This window comes from Nicotiana tomentosiformis, chromosome 7, assembly GCF_000390325.3.
Source record: "Nicotiana tomentosiformis chromosome 7, ASM39032v3, whole genome shotgun sequence".
Lineage (NCBI taxonomy): Eukaryota > Viridiplantae > Streptophyta > Magnoliopsida > Solanales > Solanaceae > Nicotiana > Nicotiana tomentosiformis.
In genome coordinates this window covers 50670380-50691366 of record NC_090818.1, presented here as the reverse complement: position 1 = coordinate 50691366, position 20987 = coordinate 50670380, and the positions used below count along the sequence as shown (strand labels likewise).

Sequence of the window (20987 nt, the reverse complement as noted above, 5' to 3'; positions counted from 1 at the left end):
GAAATTAATAAATATAATATTCAAATAAAACACTAATGAATCTAATAGTATATCAACAGAATTCTTATAAATTTACATGGCGAATATTGGTAGTGATCGATAATGGTGGTGATTGTGGGTGTCGATTGGGGTGCTAGTTGGTGATGGTGGCTGAAACTAGTGGCTATAGATAATATTTGATAGTTGTAATTTATGGTGGCGGAAGATAATTTTGGTATATGATAATGATAGCTAACGGTGGTGGTGATTGATAATGGTTGTTGATGATACATAATGGTAGATGATAGTGGTGATTATCGACGGTGATTGATGATTGTTGTGGTAATGGTAGTTGAGGGAGAAGATGTTGGCTTGGACGCGAGTAGTATGTTTACCATGACAATGGAGTGTATTAGGGAAGGTTGCTAGAGATGTGTTAGGGGTCACGAAAGGTTACTTCGGGGGCCACAAAGGAGACTCATGGTAGAATGGTGAGGTGCAAGGAAAAGTGAAAGCCAAGAAATTGGCATATGTCAAGCTAATTGAGAACGTTGACTAGGAGGAGGAGAGGGGAATAGGGAGTATTATAAGAATGCAAAGAAAGAGGCCAAGTTAGCGGTCACGGAGGCCAAGACTGCATCGTTTTAACGTTTGTATGAGGAACTTGGGGGCAGAGGTGGTGTCAAGAAACTGTTTAGGCTAGCCAAGGTTAGATAGAGGAAGGATTGGGACCTAGTCCAAGTGAGGTGCATCAAAGACGAGGAATACAAGGTATTGGTGGAAGAGATGTGTATTAGGCACAAGTGGCAGACATACTTTCATAAACTCTTGACCGGGAATGGGGATAGGAACATTGTACTTGGGGAGTTGGAGAGCTCGAAAAACCATCATGATTTTGGGTTTTGTATGTGTATTACGGTCGATGAGATGATGCAAAAGATGAGTAGGGATAGGGCGACCGGGCCAGATGAGATTCCGATGAAATTTCGGAAGGACGCTAGCAGAACAGATTTAGAGTGACTTACTAGACTATTTAATATCATTTTTAGTACAAAGAAAATGCTCGAAGAATTGAGGTAGATTTCGATGGTTTCATTGTACAAGAACAAGGGTGATGTATATAATTACAATAACTATAGGAATATCAAGATGTTGAGCCAAAATATGAAAGTATGGGAGAGGGTAGTGGAGAGCAGGGTGGGGAGGAATGTGTCTAATTTCGAGAATCAGTTCGGATTCATGCCGGGCGATTGACTACTAAAGCTATTCATCTTGTAAGGAGATTGATAGAATAGTATAAGGAGTGGAATAATGACTTGCATGTGATATTCATTGACCTAGGAAAAGCCTAGGACAAAGTCATAAGGGAGGTTATATGGAGATATTTAGAGGTTAGCAGAATTCTGGTAGCGTACATTAGGTGATCAAGGATACATACGATTGGGCTAAGATTAGGGTGATGACTGTGGTAGGAGGCTCAAATTATTTCTTAGTGGTGATGAGGTTGCGTCAGGGATCAACTTTTAGTTTTTTTTTTTTTTTCTATGGCGATGGATATGTTGACACAACACATCGCATGAGAGGTATTATGGTGTATGTTATTTATCAATGACATAGTGTTGATTGATGAGACACGTTATGGGATTAACACTAGGCTAGAAGTGTGGAGACATACCCTAGAGGCTAAAGGTTTCAAGTTGAGTAGGACAAAAATAGAATACTTTGAGTGCAAGTTCAGTGTTGGGACACATAAAGCATAAGTGAACGTGAAGCTTGATATACAAGTCATCGCCAAGAGAGATAGTTTTAAATATATTGGGTCTGTAATACAAGATAATGGGAATATTGATGAGCATGTTACTTATCATATTGGAGCGGGTAAATAAAATGGAGGCTCGCATATAGTATTTTGTGTGATAAGAATATACCGCCAAGACTCAAGAGAAAGTTCTACTATGTGGTAGTTAGACCGACTATATTGTATGAAGCCCAGTGTTGGCCAGTCAAGAAGATGAAAGTAGCAGAATTGAGGATGTTGAGATGGATGTGTGGGCATACCAGAAAATATAAGATTAAGAATGAAGTTGTTAGGGACAAGGTGGGTGTGGCTCCCATGGAAGATAAGTTGCGATAATTGAGACTGAGATGATTCGGGCATGTGAAGAAGAGAGAAAATGATGCCATAATTAGGAGGTGTGAAAGGTTGATTATGGCGGTCAGATGAGGGATAGATAGAGGCTTAAGAAGTATTGTGGAGAGGTGATTAGGCAGAACATGACACTATTTTAGCTTATCGATGACATGACCCTCGATAGGAAGGTTTGGAGGTCGAGAATTAGAGTTGTGCGTTGATAGGTAGTTGAGAGTTTCTCCTAGTCTTACCAACAATATTAGTACTAGTCTTATATTTTCCTATTCCTATTACCTCATTATTACTCAGTGTGTCATTTTTTACCGACAGTATTGGCATTATTCGTATATTTTTTTTATTCCTAGATATTTGTTATTACATATTACATCATTTGCTCCTGTTGTCCTATTAATTTGTTGATGTTAATGTTTGTTTATTGCTCCCTTTTATGTTCTTGAGCTGAGGGTATACCGGAGGCAGCGTCTCTATCTTCACAAGGTAGGGGTAAGGTCTGCGTACATTCTACCATCTCATATTTCACTTGTGAAATTTTGCTAGGTTTGTTGTTGTTATTGTTGTTGGATAATATTAGTGACGGCTGACTATGGTGATTGGCAGTAGTGATTATGGCAACCAACCCACACCGAAATGGATAGTATAAAGTCCTCAAGCTTTTCATACTTTTGGAGAACTTCCAACTACCAAGGAGACGAAAAGCTATGTGAAGTAAAAGAAGAAAAGGTTGTCGATTGCTACTACGAACCTAATGGAACTTTTCAAAATGTGGGTTAAAAAACAACTTAAGAGAATAGTATTTTTGGATGGTCGGTGGTAGTAGTTGATTTTGGTTGACAACGATGACGGTGCTAATTGTTGGTTATGCTTGGTGATGGCGGCAATGGTTAGCGATAAAAACGAATATCTTAATGAAATTAAGACTTTATTATAAGTCTTAATTATTTAGGACCATTACGTGTTCATAAAATAAATTTTAAAAGATAAATTCACTTAATGATTCATATTTGAATAATTAAAATTAAACTTTTAAAATAAATGTAGTTAATGTCTGGGATATAAATTATTAAGATTTAGATCCTCATTAAATGCAAACAAATGAGAATTTAGTATACCTTTATCTTTAGTAGAATATTACTTTTATGTAATAAAAAAGTTAGGTAAAAATTTCATGTCACACCCTACTTGCACTTTGCTATTTAGCCTTAATCAGCTTTTTGTATATTTTTTAAATTAGTATCCAATTTAAGCAAACTTTATATTCTTCTCCTTTTCCTCCTTTTCCTCCTCCTCCTCCTCTTCCTTCTCCTTCTCCTTCTCTTTCTCCTTCTTCTCCTTCTCCTTCTTCTTCTTCTTCATAGTGCGCAAATATAAATGAGAATTATTTAGGTAAAAAATTCATGTCACGCCCTATTTGTACTTTGCTATTTAGCCTTAATCAGCTTTTGTATATTTTTTAAACTAGTATCCAATTTAAGCAAACTTCATATGCTTCGTCCTCCTCCTCCTCCTCCTCCTCATCATCATCATCATTCTCTTCTTCTTAGTACGCAAATATAAATGAGAATTATTCAACAATCATGTATTGCAAATATCTTTCTTTGAACATTCGTAATATATATTTGGAATAGATAGCAACGTAACACCGGATTGGAGAAGAGATTAATATCGTGCCAGTAAGTGTAAGCCACCCGGAGAAAAAAAAAGTCATAGTATATTGAAAATACCTCTTTCTTTTTTAAATTTCAAGTTATGTATTCTGTTTGTATCTACTGCATCACTTTAGACTAATTTGTCTAAAGTTTATCTGTAATTTTCAAATTTCAAACTAATTTGTCTGAAGTTTGTACTACTATGAACTTCAGAACGTTTTTCTGAAGCTTGTACTTTGACGGGCTAACTTTAGACTCTATTTTTTTTAAGTTTACACTGTGATAGGCCCATAATGAAATTTGTAACTTCGAACTAATTTATTTAAAATTCGTGCTACGACAGAAGAATTTAAGACCCGATTGTCTGAAGTTTGCACTTTAACAACTTATACGTCAAATTTTAAAGCTTCAGACACATACATTTAAAGTGTGTTACTTAGTAGGTAAAATTGTAAATTTTTATGTAATACATATATGGCTTCAATAATGGCCTCCAAATCAGTTAGATATGCACTTTCCCAACAGTTTATATTGACTTTTGGTCATTTGCATCAGTTGTTACCATTCAATAAATCTTGCCATTAGAGAGAATGAATTTAAAAAGATATGATTGATAAAATGATTCATTAATTATTTTTATCATATCTTATCAAAATCTACATTACTTACAAAATAAAATAACTAACATGAAAATATTAACTTAATACTATTTTAACATGCGTAACAAACATTATACAAACCAACCAACATATTAAGACTCAATTAGAAACTAGTTTAGAAAATATGGCTCCAGAGACAATTTCACTGTATATGATTAGAGTTCTACTTTGTGATAATTTTAAAGGAAACTCACTTTTTATTATATAAAATATTTTTTTATAGGAAACATTTTCTATTATCATTCAATCTTATACATATATGCAAACTCTACATTTTTTATTAAAAGTTTTAAATATAAATATATCACTCAACTTTTACTTTATTTCCATAAACTGTTAACTATTTTATTGTTAACAAAAAAGTCTCAACTTTGTATAAGATCATTAGGAAGTATTTCATTGTTTTCTCATAGTCAGGGGCGGGGCCACAATGTTGGTTGTGGGTTCGGTTGAATTCGGTAGCTTTTATTCAAATTTTATATTTGTATTAAAAAATTCAATGAATATGTACAAATTTTTAATTTAGAACCCAGTAACTTAAAAAGATTATAATCTCGAACCCATAAGGCTCAAATCCTAGCTACGCCTCTGCTCATAGCGACTTTTTGTGACAGGAAAAGATAAATGATTTTATGATTGCAAACAAAATATTTTAGTGATTTTCATAATACTTAGGTATAATTGAGTGATATTTACATTATGAAAATGGTTAGTGGCTTAGGTATATTAAAGTAAAAGTTGAATAATTATTCATAAAATTAAGGGAAAAGGTCCAAAATTGTCGCTCTACTATACTATATTGTTTACTTCTGCCACCTGTTATACTATTCGTCCAATCTAGTCCCTACCATTAATCAATTTTTAAAAATTGCCCCTAACCCTAACAGATTTACACCATGACAGCTGACCCCTCAATATTTTTCATGTCAGCATCCAAGTCACTCGACCCCACTAATTTTAAACCCCACAAACCCCATTACATTCTCCATTGACAAAGAAATACCAACTTGTACCATTAAGCTCCATGTTTCACCACTTGATCGATTCAACAATCAGGAAAAAGAAGTAATTCCGTGCTCTATAACATCTTTATTTTCCTTGTTTTTCAAAGAAAAGGAAATTTCTTCAATTTATTTCCCACTCCAATTAAAATGAAAAAAATAATATCTCATGGTTAGAAATTAGGTTTGTGAGATTCCACATTTTTTCAATCATGGTTTTCGAAAAATGCCATAAAAAAGAAGAAAGAGAGATCAGAAAGCATAACTACTCTCGGTTCTTCACAAATTTCGGGTATAATTGTTAAACAAATTTGAAAACCCATTTGCTTTGGAATTAGAAATTTGTGACGGTGTTTTTAAAGGAAAACTTGAGGCATAAATCTGATTTGAGCAAAAGAAGTTATTGGTGATAAAAAAAATAGGAAAAAAGATTGAAGCCCACCGTGAAAGAACAAACTTCAAAGATTTGGATATGCAAATAAACCCGAATTTGTACAGAACAGAGGTTGCTTTGGTTGCTGTTCCAAATCTCATCCAATTATTATTGTGGATAATCCATCTAAAGGACTAGGGATTCAAGGAAAGTTGGTGAGGAAACCGAGTGTATCGGACGATTTTGGGAGCATCAGTACATGTGAGATGGGTATGAAAATTAACTCTGCGATTTTGAAGAAGTGATAGTTGACAGATTCAAATCTGAAGGGGCAATATTTGTTGAGCTTAAAATTGAATATCGCTATTAAATTTGAAAAGCAAAAAATAAAAACACCATTGAAGATCTTTTGGGTATTGAATCATTAAATCTGAAATTTTTATCGAATTTATTTGTTGGAGATTTGGTGTTGGTTGAGTCGTGAAGCTACAAATCAATTAAAGAGCTGATTTCAATCTATTATTGCTGCGTGATAAATTTAGAAACCAAATCGTTAAGGAAATGTACGGAGATGTTCTTTTGAAATTTTTTAAAAGAAAAAACCCCAAAGTTGCAAATTTGGTGGGGTAATGCATGAGAGACGGGTGATGTAATGGGGCATGAGGAGTTTTAATTTGGTGGGGTCAAATGACTTGGCAGCTGACATAAAAAATATTGAGAGGTTAGCTGCCACGGTATAGATTCGTTATGGTTAGGGACAATTTTAAAAAGTTGATTAACGGTAGGGGCTATATTGAATGAATAATATAACGGGTGACAGAAATAAATAATAAAGTATACTAGATGGGCAATTTTGGACCTTCCCCCTAAAATTAAAATTTGGATTATTTATCTTCAAATATGATAACAAGTTAGTTCTTTAGTGTTCCAGAAATTTTATTTTCTCTTTAGTCTTCAATACTGGCGCACGATATAAAAGTAGTCCTAAAAAAAATTATATAATAATATAGCGTCAACTAATAGCTCTTTGGATGGTTGTTATATAACGTTTTATAATGGGCAAAATATATACTTACCCATCGACCTTCTAATTAAATCCCTCTTACACACTTGTTAAATATGAGAAAAATATTACACACCAAAACTTTTAAAAGTGTGTCAATTACACACCTCTTTTGCCATGTATCACACACGTGTATTACACATAAAAGAGGCGCGTGAAAACTAAAAATTTCATCTGAAATTAAGTTCCCCCCTTTTCTTAACTATTTCCTTTTCAAATTAAAAAAAAATATAACCCATGTCTTCTTCCCCACCCCCAAATTCCAGCATTTCCTCTCCCCTCCCCTCCCGTTTCATCTTCTTCCCCAACCCCCATCCTAGTTTTGTATACACCCTCATATTTCGTCTCTCCGACCCCCATGACTAAGAAGAAAAAGACAAAGAAGAAGAAAATAGGAGCTATTGGGTCTTGTAAAAATTATTATTATTGACTTCTTGAAAAAGCTTGAAAGTTTAATCGAGTCTTGAAGTTTAATCGAGTCTTGCTGATTTTGGTGTTCCATGACCTAGAAAATTAGTTTGAATTCGTGATTATTATTGAGTAAAAATTTACTTAGGTGATTAATTTTAATAAAATTAAAAAAATACCATTAACAAGTTTGAAGCTTTGGGTTTGAGCTTGAATTTGAAATTTGTAGAAGGATTTATAATGGATGTTGTTAAAAATCGGCAAAGAGTTGAATCTATAGTTAGGGAAGAAGAAGATGCTTGTGGTTGAGGGGTTGGCGGTAGTATGATGGTGATGGAGAAGATGATGGGGTTGGGAAGATGAGGAGGGGGCGGTTTTTTCTTTTTCTTTTTCTTTGGGAAGACGAGGAGAAGGATTTTTTTTGGGGGGGGGGGGGGGGGTCTCTATTTATGACACGTGTCAGATAGTGATTGGCATGTGTAATAGTAATCTTTAAGCAGATGTGGTCAAATACCAAAGTGGTGTGTAATTGACACACATTTTAAAGTTTTGGTGTGTAATATTATTCCCGTATTTAATAGGTATGTAAGAGGGATTTGGGGACAATGTCGATGGGTTAAAATATGTATTTTGCCTTTTATAATATATCGTATAGTATTGTATTGTATTGTACTGTATCTTTTTGATGTATACAATGTTTGGATAAATGATAATTATTTTTCGTCGTTTCATGATGTCATGCACCAACAATATGAAAAATAAACTTGCAATATTATAAAGAAAAATTAAGGTACGAGATAGAAATATTATATAAAACGTAAGATAAATGATATATGATTATTTAATAATATGAAAGGGCAAGATGAGAGAAAAAATACGGCAACGACGCGGCCACACCAAATTGGTCATTCCATAAAGCGACACTTTTCGTCGTTATGTAACGAAGTATTTAATGATGCAATACAATAATATTTAAGTAACAATCAAAACAAATATTGTATTTAAAGTAACAATACAATACAACATGTAACAACCATCCAAACAAGCTTTAAAGTCTAGGGTTTTTTCCCTTTGCTATTTATAAAATTATCTAGATTTGGTACATGAATTATACACACAAAATCATCTATCCTATTCCTGTTGTTGAAAAATACAATGGCAAAACTACAAAAAGCAAGAGGCAGACACTGTTTATTTCCTTTCACTAGTTTCTTCTGATAAATCACTGCATTATCTTTTATTCAAACCATTCATTCTTTTCTCAAGGCAATGGGATGGTCCATTTTTTCAAACCAATCATTTTCTTAAGGCGTTCGTTTTTTCTAAATTTCGTTCGCTTAAAATGGGGAAAAGATGGTGTAGAGCAGCAAAACCAGAAAAATTAAATAATAAATGTTTGTGTAATTATATTATTTTAAATAAAAATTAATTTTAAAATTAAATTATTTTGGATATATATAAATATGTGTCAATTTTATTTTGTTGTTGTTTCTAGAGCATAAATTAGGAGTTGGGACATAATAAGTAGTAAAAACTACCGTACCAAAAATAAGTAAAAAAGTAGAGCAAGCTTTAAGCGGTAAGTCGGCAACAGCGGGAATCACGACGGCGCAGCAGGGGAGTGAAGAGAGCCATTCTCTTCAGCTGCTATTGCCCTACCTATGCGCTTCAATCGGAGAAGATATTAGTAGTAGATTTTGGTTACAGAGCTCCCCGGTGACTTGAAGAAGTTTGTAGAAGAAGACACGAAGATGTCAGACCTAGACAGGCAAATAGAACAGCTCAAAAGATGCGAACCGTTAAAGGAATCGGAAGTGAAGGCTCTTTGTCTTAAAGCTATGGAAATCCTCGTTGAAGAAAGCAATGTGCAGAGAGTCGACGCCCCAGTCACTGTAAGTCGAAATTAAAACCCTACGTCGGAGCGATATAAGAGAGATGAACTATAAGTTGTGACTGAGCTGAAGTGTGGGTTAATGAATCAATATATTTGTTTTCCCAATTGCTCTATGGGATTCAGTCTAGGTTAATTGTTGATGATGTAGGGTTTTTATCTGTTATTGTTTTTAAACCTTTTCAATTCCGTTTGAAAGCGCAAACTTCCCAAAAGACTTGTATTTTAGAGTCATTTGGATGCTCCCTTTTTCATTTTATAGGTTGAGTTGTTGGAAATTCATGTAAGAATATTCTATTATTGTTCTGCAGGTTATTTTAGATTGAGAAGTTGTAGCCATGTAAGTTTGAGTAATATTTTGTTACTTTCTTAAATTTAGCTGCAAAAGCCTAGGAAATATCAAATTTCATTGAAATTAACTAAATGATGACAATTACGCCGGCAAATGCGAAGACAATAGTGCTAGTTGCTCAAGATAAATGGTGTTTCGTGAGCCTAAATGGCAGTACGAAGTTGCACATAGTAGAATTCTGGAATAAGAATTATAAGATCCAAATGAACAATAGGAATATAGAAGTATTTTTGCATTTTTCCTTTGTTTAGATGCGTCTAAATTCATATTTTATTTGAAGGTTCGGCTCTTACGATGAAACAGATAGTCTTCTATCCATGACATGGTAGCCTTGAGTTGAAGTATTATGGAATGTGTCAGAGATTCTGTTGAGATGGACATGTTATTTGTAGTAGTCGAAATTCAAGAGAATTAATGCAACTGAATATTAGAATGTCTATATTAATTTTTAACGTTTAGGTTAATTGTCAAGCCTCATTTTTTTTTTTTTTAAGATTAAGACGTCTGAATCTTAATACACGTCTGGATATCAAAATGTGTATTAAGATTAAGACATCCGAATCATTAAGATATGAATACTAAATGATTCTGACTGTTTGATTTTTAACATCTGAATGTATAAAGTTTACGTTTATTTGAAAATTAATAAACATAAAATTCAAATAAAATACTAATTAATCTAATATTCTATCACTAAAATATATAGCTTTTTAAAATATGATAGTTGCCGGTGATGATGGCTAACGGTAGTGCTTCTGAATGCCGACTAAAAACGGTGGTTGGTGGTAGTTTAAGGTAGTAGCTAGTGGTAGCTATTATGATTGAGGATGGTGGTGGTGGGTAGTGATATTTAATAATGGCGGGTGGTGGTGGTGATGGTAGTTGTGATTGAGGAAGATGGTGGTGGGTGATGGTAGTTTATAATGATGGTCAGTGCCAGCTATGGTTGTTGATGGTGATGGGGTGGTTAGTTGTGGTAGTTGAGGTGAATGAGTGTTGGTTGTCGTTAATGATGGTGGTGGGCACGGTGGGTGGTGGTAGTCGACAATGGTGGCGGCTATGATTGAGGATGATGGTGGTGGTGGGTGGCATGGTGGTAGTTGATAATGGTAGGCGGTAGAATGAATATGGATGATAGCATCTTAATGAAATTAAGTCTCTGTTATAGATCTTAATGATACAGACCTATTCAGACCCATTAAGTGGCTGTGAAGTAAAAACAAACAAACACACTTAACGATTAAGATCTGAATAATTAAGATTCAGGCTTTAAAAACAAACGCACTTAATGTTTGAGATCTGAATGATTAAGATTCAGATCTCCATTAAGTGCAAACAAATGAGGCCTTAATATTCTTAGTGATAGTGTCATAATTAGGCATCACGATAAGTAGGTAGATTCCCTTATTTTTCTGTAGCATGAACTCTATATAAGGGGCTCCTTTATTTGTTGTTCACCACTCAATTCAATAAGAATTTACCTCTCCTCTTCTATCATCTCTATAGTAGAGATTGTAGCTTCTGCCTACCTTAGGCTGCGCAGTTGCCCAAAATTTTCTTTCTTTTTGGAAGTGTAACTATTCTTGTCTATTAGTGGTTATCGTTTTGACAGCGTCACACCTTCATTTAAGTTACTGTTTCACTGACATCGCATCTATTTCTGTGCATATCTTTTGTGTATTCCCTCAGTCTACCTAATTCCGACATCTGGAGTTAGTGTCGTTAAGATGAAAGAACATTGGAAACCTTAGCTTTAAATTCATTGGTGCGTCTGTAGAGCACGTCTCAAAACAACAACAACAACATACCCAGTGTAGAGCACGTCTCATGCACCATTAAATTACTAAGATTGGTGACATACTGACATTAGTCTATATCAGGTAATGTCAAGTCACATTTGTGTGGGTTTAGGAGTGATGTTATTAGTCCATATCCGTGGACCTGTAAAGCCTGTACTTCATTCTTTCCTAGCTAGTGTACTACATGTTATTGCCAATCAGCGCTATGTTATCATCAGGCAGCACCATCAATTGCAATGATATGGTCCAATTGACACTTGAAAGTATGCTTGTGTTTGTCAACGTTTTGATCAAGTTGGCTGCATGCATATTTCAAGTCAGCCATGACTCTTTGTATTCATAATAGCTTCACGATCCAGTTAATTTTGTTTCACGGTAGCGCCAACCCAATTTTATTTTCACCTACACTGTTTAAGACACTATTCAGATGCCTGTTCTGGGCTTCTGGAAACAACTACTTATTTTGTGTTAATGACTTGATTTTCTAGTCTTGAATTGATTTGCACACATGCATTGGTTCATCGCTTGAATTTGAAGGGGGATGTTGATATTAAGAGAACTGGTTAGACTGTGTTGTTGTTGTTGTTGGTTAGACTGTGTCTAGGGTCATTTTTTTAAGCATTAAGATTTTATTGAAATGTTTGGGCAAAAAAACCGTATACAAGTGGTATACCCCAAAAAGGAAGAAAACTGACAAAAAGATAATGATTTTGTACAAAAGTCACTCAATCTTCTACACAAAGAGGAGTCTCGTGGGTGCACCAAAAATAAATAAGGAATACGAGGCTGTTCCACAACTGTGCAAAGTTACTCTATTCCCTCAAAACCTCTCCTAGATCTTTCCTTCCAAACCACCCACATCAGTGCTAAAGGTGCTACCTTCCATGCCTGCATCTACTCCTCCGTCTTCCTGTGTTTAGGGTCATTTAATGTGTCTATATATCAAGATGGTATTAGCTTTACATAAATATATTAAAAGATTAATTATATAGAATGTTAATAGAATATTGTGAATGATTATGGTGAGCTTTAATGGAACGGCATGGTCTGTGAGGATTCATATAGGCGACATCAACTTGCTTGGGATTGAGGCATATTATAGTTAGCAATCCTGAAAATTAAGAAAGTTTCTTCATCTCATTTAGCGTAAACTTGTCATTTTTTGGACAGAGTATAGCCTAAGCTCCCATATTTACAAGCTCACATATATTGTGCAATACTAACAGTAAGGGTTTTTCTCCTTTCTCTTTTCACGGTATTGAAATTGCTTCTTTATATTCTTTTTGATGAAATTGCTTCTCTTTTGTTGAAATTGCTTCTTTATATACTATGCAGTATTAGTTGAGGATGGAGCAATGATAACATGATTAGTGTTTTTCTTTTTCCTTATGGGAGTGAGAGGATGTTTGATCAGAGATCGCTAATGTGATGCTAGTCCACTTTCTGTTATTCAGCTGTTTGTTTTAGAAAAAAATTATTCAACCTAAATCTTATTTCTTCCTAGGACTCATCTAGCAACTGTTTGTTATGTAGAAGTATTGGTCATTTGTCTTGTAAAGAAACCAACTAGCTGGGGATTGAGGTTCGGTTGTTATTGTTGGTACTGCTGCTTACTGGGGTTAATCCTGGGGTTCTTGCTGAAAAAAATACTACAGCATCTGGAGAGGGCTCAAGAATCTGGTTTGGGTCTGGTGAAATGTCGAGAAACAAAAGAAGCAAAGAAAGATGACTGTAGAGGATTTGCTTGGGATGACAAACAATCACCAATAAACAAACAATGCTTAATTGCTAGTTATGATAGCTAATTTGAATTTCACAATTCAAGAACATCACAATAGGTGAGAATAACCTAGTCATTAGTTTATTTTACCTATCAAGGAAAAAAAAGGAAACACCAAGTCATTAGACTCTTTTTGTAGAAGTCATTAGACTTGTCCTGACAGTTTCAAGTAAATTGCCATAAAGAATGAACTTACTTCCAAATGAAATAGAGACGGAGAAAAAAACAAAATGCCTACTTAGTTTTCTGAGAATAGATGAGTTAAAATTAGTAAAACATTTGTGAACTGAATGGTCACAAAGAAGGGAAAAAGTTATGGACCTTAGAACAAAAGATATGGAGTAATGTAAAGAAAAGTAAGTTTTCTGAAATGGTATAAGAATGACCTATCCATGCATTGGTAATTATTGAAGTACCGTTCTAAAGTTTGGTTTACCCTTGGAGTTGTTTTACCCTAAATTGAATGTTAATTTTCTTCAATTAGTTGTTTCAGTTGGGATTAACATAAGATAAATTTAGTGACCGGAAGAGGCAAAGTTCTGAGCCACCTTCTACCTTTGAAGAAGCTTACCTTTGAGACCTGACTACTAAAAGCTCTGATTCCTTTGTTTTTTCCCTGAAGTAGACCATCTCCTTATGCTTAGTTTCTTGATATTGATTGAGTGCTGCTGTCTTAATGACTTCATAAAATGAACTTGTGGAGCCTCTTGGGAAATATACTGAAATGTGTGGTATGGACTTGTGAAATTCTAAAAGTTACAGGAGCAAATGTGATCATTTCTAAACTCTTACCATATATTGTCTATTTGGCCTTATCATTTACAAGCGACATGCGAGCGTGCTATGTTTGTTTCTTAATTTATTTTTTTCTGATGTGAGTTCCACTTATCTATGTTCTGGTATTGCTTCAAATTTGGATCAGCTGTTATTTTCTTGTGTGTATAGATATGTGGTGATATCCATGGGCAATTTTACGACATGAAAGAGCTATTCAAAGTGGGAGGTGATTGTCCAAAGACAAATTACTTGTTTCTCGGAGATTTTGTTGATAGAGGATTTTATTCCGTTGAGACATTTCTTCTTCTACTAGCTCTGAAGGTACTTTCTGTTTCTAACTGTTTCCTGTGATACCGGGTAGATATCATATTCATGCAAGGTTTATCTGACTTACATTATTGTTGATTTTTTTTTTAGTGTTCACTGTGGTAAGTTGGTTATAAGGATATCTCTGCTTCTCGCACTTTTGTGTTTTTTCTATAAGACAAGCTGACAGCTCAGGAAACTACCCTCCGTAGTCTGCATGTTCTACATCAACTACTGCTGCCTTTGTTTGGTTCATGATGTTTTGTAAATTGTAATGGAAGTGAAGTGGAAATTGTGTTGGATTGGATGCAAAATAGTTGGTCAGACTCATTTAAACTTCCATGTGACGGGGCAACTTACATGTGCTTGTTTACTTTGCTACCTGGAGACCCCTGGAATGCTTGAAGAAAAGGCAAATAAGTTATATAAAGATATCTCCGTTGAAATTTTTCTTATCAGTATTTGTCATAACATTTTTTTTGGGATTCTCGTGGTATCCGGACTAGCTTGCGAGCACTTCGATTTATTCCCCGGGGTACTTGCTAACTCCCACCAGTACAGGTACTATCATGGTTCTCGATCCACTTTATTGACCACTAGGCCACACCCTTGGGTGCTTTTCAGATCATTGTTAACTATGAGGAAGCTTTTTCCCCTTTTTTTTCTTCTGGCTGACATGACAATCTGGTTTTGCTTCTTGAAGTTGTAAATAAGTTGGGTTCAGGACCATCTGTGACATGTTATTTCGTTTACCTAGCTTGTTGGTTCTGTGCATGCTCTCCCCCTCCCCCGCTTCTTCATCTTTGCCTTATTGTTGAAGATTTCCATTTGGCTGTGCTTCATCCTAGATTGATGCGTCTTTGGAAAATAACTGAGCGTTCATCTCTTATAAAACCCATGCTGAAATAGAAGCAAACATGTTGCTTCAATGTGCCAATATTCTTTGTGCCTTTCCTTGTTGAGTTGCTTATAATAGGTTCTTTATTTCCATATTCATGTTTAGTGAGCATGTTGCCTTTGCCCTTTCAATTAATTGGTGATGCATCATTATCCAAAAAAGAGAATAAATTGGAGATGTATAATCAGGTGAGATATCCAGATCGGATCACTCTTATCAGAGGTAACCATGAGAGCCGCCAGATCACACAGGTTGGTCCTTCATTTTCTCCCCAACTTCTTAAACTTAATTATTATCATCTTACTTTTTCTTCAAAATTTCCAGGTGTATGGATTCTATGATGAGTGCCTGCGGAAGTATGGTTCAGTAAATGTTTGGAGATATTGCACAGATATCTTTGACTACTTAAGGTTTTCTACTTTATTCTAGTGTCTAAAATAGGAGAACAACTGATTGTTCAATGCATTTTCAGTAGATCCATTTCTTTCAAGCTTGTCACTGGATCTTTCCTGTCTGTTATGCGCTTTATCCAACCTTTTCTGTTTCCATTGAACCTAATACATGACTTGCAAGTTTGTCCATTTGCTTGACCATACTTGACCTGAGAAATTCTGGACATTGGTATCCTGCATGTCCTCTTTTCTCGCTCCAGCAGTGTGAATGGCTGTCTGTACAAGTCGTGGTACATTTAGCTATCGGTAATACTAAACTTATATTACCTTGTCTTGATCATAACACAGCTTGTCCGCTCTTATTGAGAATAAGATATTCTCTGTTCATGGTGGTCTTTCTCCTACAATATCTACCTTAGACCAGGTCTGGAACTAATCTCTGACTCCTTTGCTTGAACTTTTACATGTGGTGAAATACATTGACATCATCACCTCTATCTCAGATTCGAACTATCGATCGAAAGCAAGAAGTTCCACATGAGGGTGCCATGTGTGACCTACTATGGTCAGATCCGGAGGACATTGTTGATGGATGGGGATTGAGTCCTCGTGGTGCAGGTTTCCTTTTTGGTGGCAGTGTTGTTACTTCATTTAACCATACAAATAACATAGACTACATATGCCGTGCACATCAGTTAGTAATGGAAGGATATAAATGGATGTTCAATAATCAGATAGTTACAGTCTGGTCTGCTCCGAACTACTGTTACAGGTCAGTTAAGTCACAGGGTTAGTTTGCATTTTGTTCTTTTTTACAAGGGTATGTTCATTTCATGTATTTTTTACGAGAATAATTTGCATTTGTCCTGGTACATTGCAGATGTGGGAATGTTGCCGCAATTCTTGAGCTAGATGAGAATCTTAATAAGCAGTTCCGTGTGTTTGAAGCCGCTCCACAGGTATGTGCCTATAATCATTCTTATTTCTTGTTTTTCTTGTTGGTGAATGAGCAAAGAGGTCATTAATTTATCAATATGTTATTTTCACTTGTAATGGTTAAACAGAAATTCTGCATACCAAGTTTGTCACGCCCCATCCCCGGGAAGCGCGACCGACGCTCAACCGAGTGAACCCGACCGAGTAAAGCCTGTTAGATACTTTCTACCCAATTAACCCATGATCAAGAAAAGGCGTGATTTCATTAATTATACAGTAGGAATCTCATTCATACAATACTAAATCATTTCATTAGTCATTGTGCCTTTAAGTTTCAAAATACACATTTCTTATAGTTAAAGTGGAACTAGTGATCAAACACAACATAAATTGTTTAACATTCCCAACACCCATATACAACCCACATAGTGTCTACAGAGCCTCTAAAGATACAAAAGAGAGTAAAGATGGTGCCGGCAACAAGGCCCCGGCTATACCTCAAAAAGTGACCATGATATAAACAAAAGGTACAATACATGACCCCGGAATGAAATGGGGCTCACCGAGTCCGCTGAGAAGAGTATGCAGCACTATCTGAGATCTGCACTGTCTGCTATGTAACCACCTGCATCCATTTAAAGATGCAGCGCCTTCGGCAAAAGGGACGTTAGTATCGTCGAATAGCACTAGTATGTATAGCTAAACACCAGCTCCATAGAATGAGTAATAATACAAGAGGGACAGTCAAGAATTCAATAAGGCTTCAAATAATAGTAAAACAACAAGTTAAGGATCATATACGTTTTCAAGTCAATCTCCATATTATTAGGTTGGGTGGTCTTTAGTACCGATATTTCTCAATTCACAATACCTCCGTATTCTTACACGGAGTCCGATCTCGGCCCAACCGGCTAGGCCGCCTCATCTGAGACATTACCACAATTTCATTATAACTTTCCAGCACAGAACCACCATGTGTGCGACATGGCGTCCGATCACGGCCCGATCGGCTAGGCCATCTCATTTGAGACATCCACCCTTTTCACAATTTCGTCCACAATACCACCGTGTTCTTACACGGAGTCCGATCTCGGCCCGACCGGCTAGGCCATCTCATTTGAGACATTACCTTTTTCAGTCAATCATCTCATATCGTACTTCTTTCATATACTTTCGATTCATTGACACTAGTGGTTACGATTACAAAATCATTCTTGGCACTTGGCCGTATTTCATAGTTCCAGACCCCTTTCCCACATTCAATATCATTATCAAAATCAATAAGGCTTCCCATTCAAGACATTAAATTCACATATGATCAATTTGGGAATCTTAGGCACATAGAGGCTTTTCATACAATTTGGCATAACAACCTTTATTTCGATCTTGACATGAAGTCTTAACATTTCTAACACATATTCCACATTTTTAAACACATCCTCAATGACAAGATAACATGATGAAGCATTTAGAATAAATATTGAACTTACATCCTTCAACACAAACACGTTAGGAATCGTCAATTCTATAATGATCAAGGGCTTACTCCAATTACATGATCACCGTGGGGTTCGATTCTAAGAAGAAGGGGGTTTAGCCAACATACCTCAATTGAGCTCTTTAAAACTCTAAGATGTTTCAGAATATTAGACACTTCAATCTATTTTAGCAATATAATAAAATTGAACCAAAATTAGGAAGATGAACATGGTTTTAGCTCATTTGAGCATATTATCAAACACTAGGTGTGCATCAATGTTTTAAGGCTCTTTTGTGGAAGATTCCATCACTTCCCAACCCACTCTCTACCATTATTAGCTCACAATCTTCCCACATACTACAAGGATACATGCATGCAAGGTAAGCACTCCCATCCCCATGAATTATCTTACTAATGGCCCATTCTAGTTACATTTTGAAATTAAGAGTTTGGGTGATAGAATCTTACCTCTTAGGAATAAGAAGACCTAGGTGCCTTTCTTGATAATCTTTGAGATTTAAATGAGAATTAAAGAACAATGTGATGAAGATTTCTTCTCCTTCTAGGACCCTCTCTCACACTCTAAAAATATAAGAAAATATGATCAAAATGGTCCATGGTATGTGTTTTAACGAAATAGGGCCGGGTTTAAAAACCCCAAAAATGAAGCTCCGGAACAAGGTCTGCGATCGTATAATCGATATGCGGACCGTATATCGGTCGCATAATCGGTGATCAAAACAGCCAAAAACTTGTCTGTGTCTGCGATCACTATGCGGCCCGCAGACATGTTCTGTGGTCGCATAATGAACCGCAGAACAGTTATGCGGTCGCATAGTCGACCGCAAAATTTCATCCAAACTGGCCCAATTAACTGCCTAACTCTGCGGCCATTATGCGGCCCGCAGAGTGATTCTGCGGTCGCATAATGGACCGCAGAAACGCGTTGTTCTGCCAAAAAATTTTCTTTAATTTCCAGTGTATTGTTCAACTCAAAAAGTTTGAACCACAAAGAATTTCTATTATTATTAACCTCTATGCCTACTTTGGCATCACGGAACCCGGGTTTTTAGGAAAATTTTTACGGGCCTTACACCATCGTCCCATACATTTCTTTGATCAGTGAGGCATTTATGAAATATAACAAATGCACCAAGATGTGGTTAAAATGTACGGGGCAAAGAAGTACGAACTCAGCAAATAGACACTGCCTATTTGAAAATTGGGATTGTTGAAAGAAAATCGAAAAACTCATGACACCCTGTCTCTGTGTCCTTTCCAGGCTATCCATCAAATGTGTCCCTTTTCGTGAAAGTACTTTTTCTACCCTCTTGGAATACCTTCTGAATATCACGTCACTGAAAATGTAACATCAGTCCCCCTCTTTTTTGATAATGCATCAGACACACTCTTGTTATTAATGAAAGTTCAAATTCATCAGAAACCTGACTTAATCATCAACTTTGAGCTAGTCTCTTAAATGTGAAAATGTTTATTTCCTACTACAAAAATGAAAAGACATCATTTACTTGACCATTTTTCCTTATCAAAAAAAAAAAAAGAAGAAGAAAATACTTCATTCCCATTTAATACCCATGTCACTGAGCCCACAGAGATTTAGGTTAGTTAATGTGAGATTCCAGGATTGCACCATCCAAACCTTGGTTAAGAAATAACCTACTTCCCGTAGTGCTGACCCACCCTGGCACCCTCACTAAGGACCTTTGAATGTATTCCAAAACTCAAACTTAAGCACCTTTAGATATATTAGTGATATAATCAATTTCCTTGAAGCATGAATTTTCCCGTCCTCTCAGAAAATCTCAGAGATACAGTAACTGCTGACATCTTCAACGTGCCTAAATATTCAACCAAGTACATATCTTGGCTTTGCGTAAATTGATCTGGCAGGATTGATAGTTGTGCATATAGCTTGTAACCAAAGCATTAGCGCCAGTTATGTGAATTTATAAATGGAGAATGAAATTATGCATTCCTGTGGAAGAAAAGGTACCTGCTTATTGCAATTATGGGCTGAGACAAGGATACAGTCACTTTTACTCTTATACCAGGATGCCTTTGTGAGACTTCTGCACAGTTTTACATTTGTTTCTGTTTTTGGTGAAATACAGGAATCGAGAGGAGCACCTGCTAAAAGGCCTCCACCAGATTACTTCCTTTAAAACCACAAAGGATCTAGTTTTTGCCATCAATATACCCACACTGTTGACAAGATGGTTGTAGAGCGCATGCAGGAGATGCTCTCGAATGATTCACACTAGATCACTTACGAGTTATCTGGTAGAAGAGGCTTCTTGGGTTCACAGAAAGAATGGTACCATTGTTTGGGTTTTTTAATATCTTACTGAGATCCGATTGCCATATTGCCCTTTTCGAAATCCCATATTTTTTCCCCTTGTAATGATAGTGTGTAATAGAATGGGACACTGAAGTGAAATTTGCAATTGAGGCAGCTTCACTCTCCTGTAAAGGAGTTGTACGACTGAAGTCGAGGACCACAATTGAGCATCTTGTTACTTATGGACTTTGCCAATCAGAAAATGTTTCTTGGTTCCCATGTTACATATAATGCAATTCAGGCCGTCTTAACAAAAATTGTGCACATTTTGTAAGGTTAGATTGTTCGATTTGGTGCAAGATATTAGGTGTAGGAAAGTTTTGTCCAGTCTGATTGAGATACGTTTTAGGCTTCATTTTTGTGCACAGTAAGGGTAGTACATTTAGTATACTTCCTCGAGGGGTGGCGTATGGACAACAAATCAAGAGGTAGCTCATAATTTTTTTTAGTGAAAAAGGTAATTCTATGATGTGGATAGGATTATCTCAAATGAGATGTCGACATTTTCTGGCTGGGTCGTTAAAAGGTAATGTTTAAATTTCTTGACAAAGTTGTTTAATAGATACGTCCTCTTCGAGTTTTAAATGAGTATACGCTACCTGAAAAAAATATGACATTCGTGGAACAAAAAAGGTCCATAAATTATCTCATTTAGCCTAAGAAAAGGATGATAAATATTATGTGCTCGAAGTCTCTCTCACACACGTAGCCATTAATACACGAACGAGTTTGTTCT

The 20987-nt window shown here is 35.9% G+C and overlaps 1 protein-coding gene across 1 annotated transcript; it reads left to right on the top strand.

The window, feature by feature from the left end:
• The first annotated feature begins 8768 nt into the window (after positions 1-8768).
• On the top strand, positions 8769-20470 carry LOC104088408 (serine/threonine-protein phosphatase PP-X isozyme 2). Its single transcript, XM_009593067.4, has 8 exons — positions 8769-9173; positions 14049-14201; positions 15273-15335; positions 15409-15494; positions 15825-15900; positions 15980-16248; positions 16357-16435; positions 20025-20470. Exons 1-8 carry the CDS (start codon positions 9033-9035, stop codon positions 20073-20075), a joined length of 918 nt encoding a protein of 305 aa, XP_009591362.1. The 5' UTR covers positions 8769-9032; the 3' UTR covers positions 20076-20470.
• The last annotated feature ends 517 nt before the right edge of the window (positions 20471-20987 follow it).

Excerpts from the sequence above, each read along its gene's own strand:
- LOC104088408 (XM_009593067.4), top strand. The coding sequence starts at position 9,033 with ATGTCAGACCTAGACAGGCAAATAGAACAGCTCAAAAGATGCGAACCG. Across the intron at positions 15,495-15,824 it reads GATATCTTTGACTACTTAAG|CTTGTCCGCTCTTATTGAGA; the intron begins GTTTTCTACTTT and ends ATCATAACACAG. Across the intron at positions 15,901-15,979 it reads CAATATCTACCTTAGACCAG|ATTCGAACTATCGATCGAAA; the intron begins GTCTGGAACTAA and ends CCTCTATCTCAG.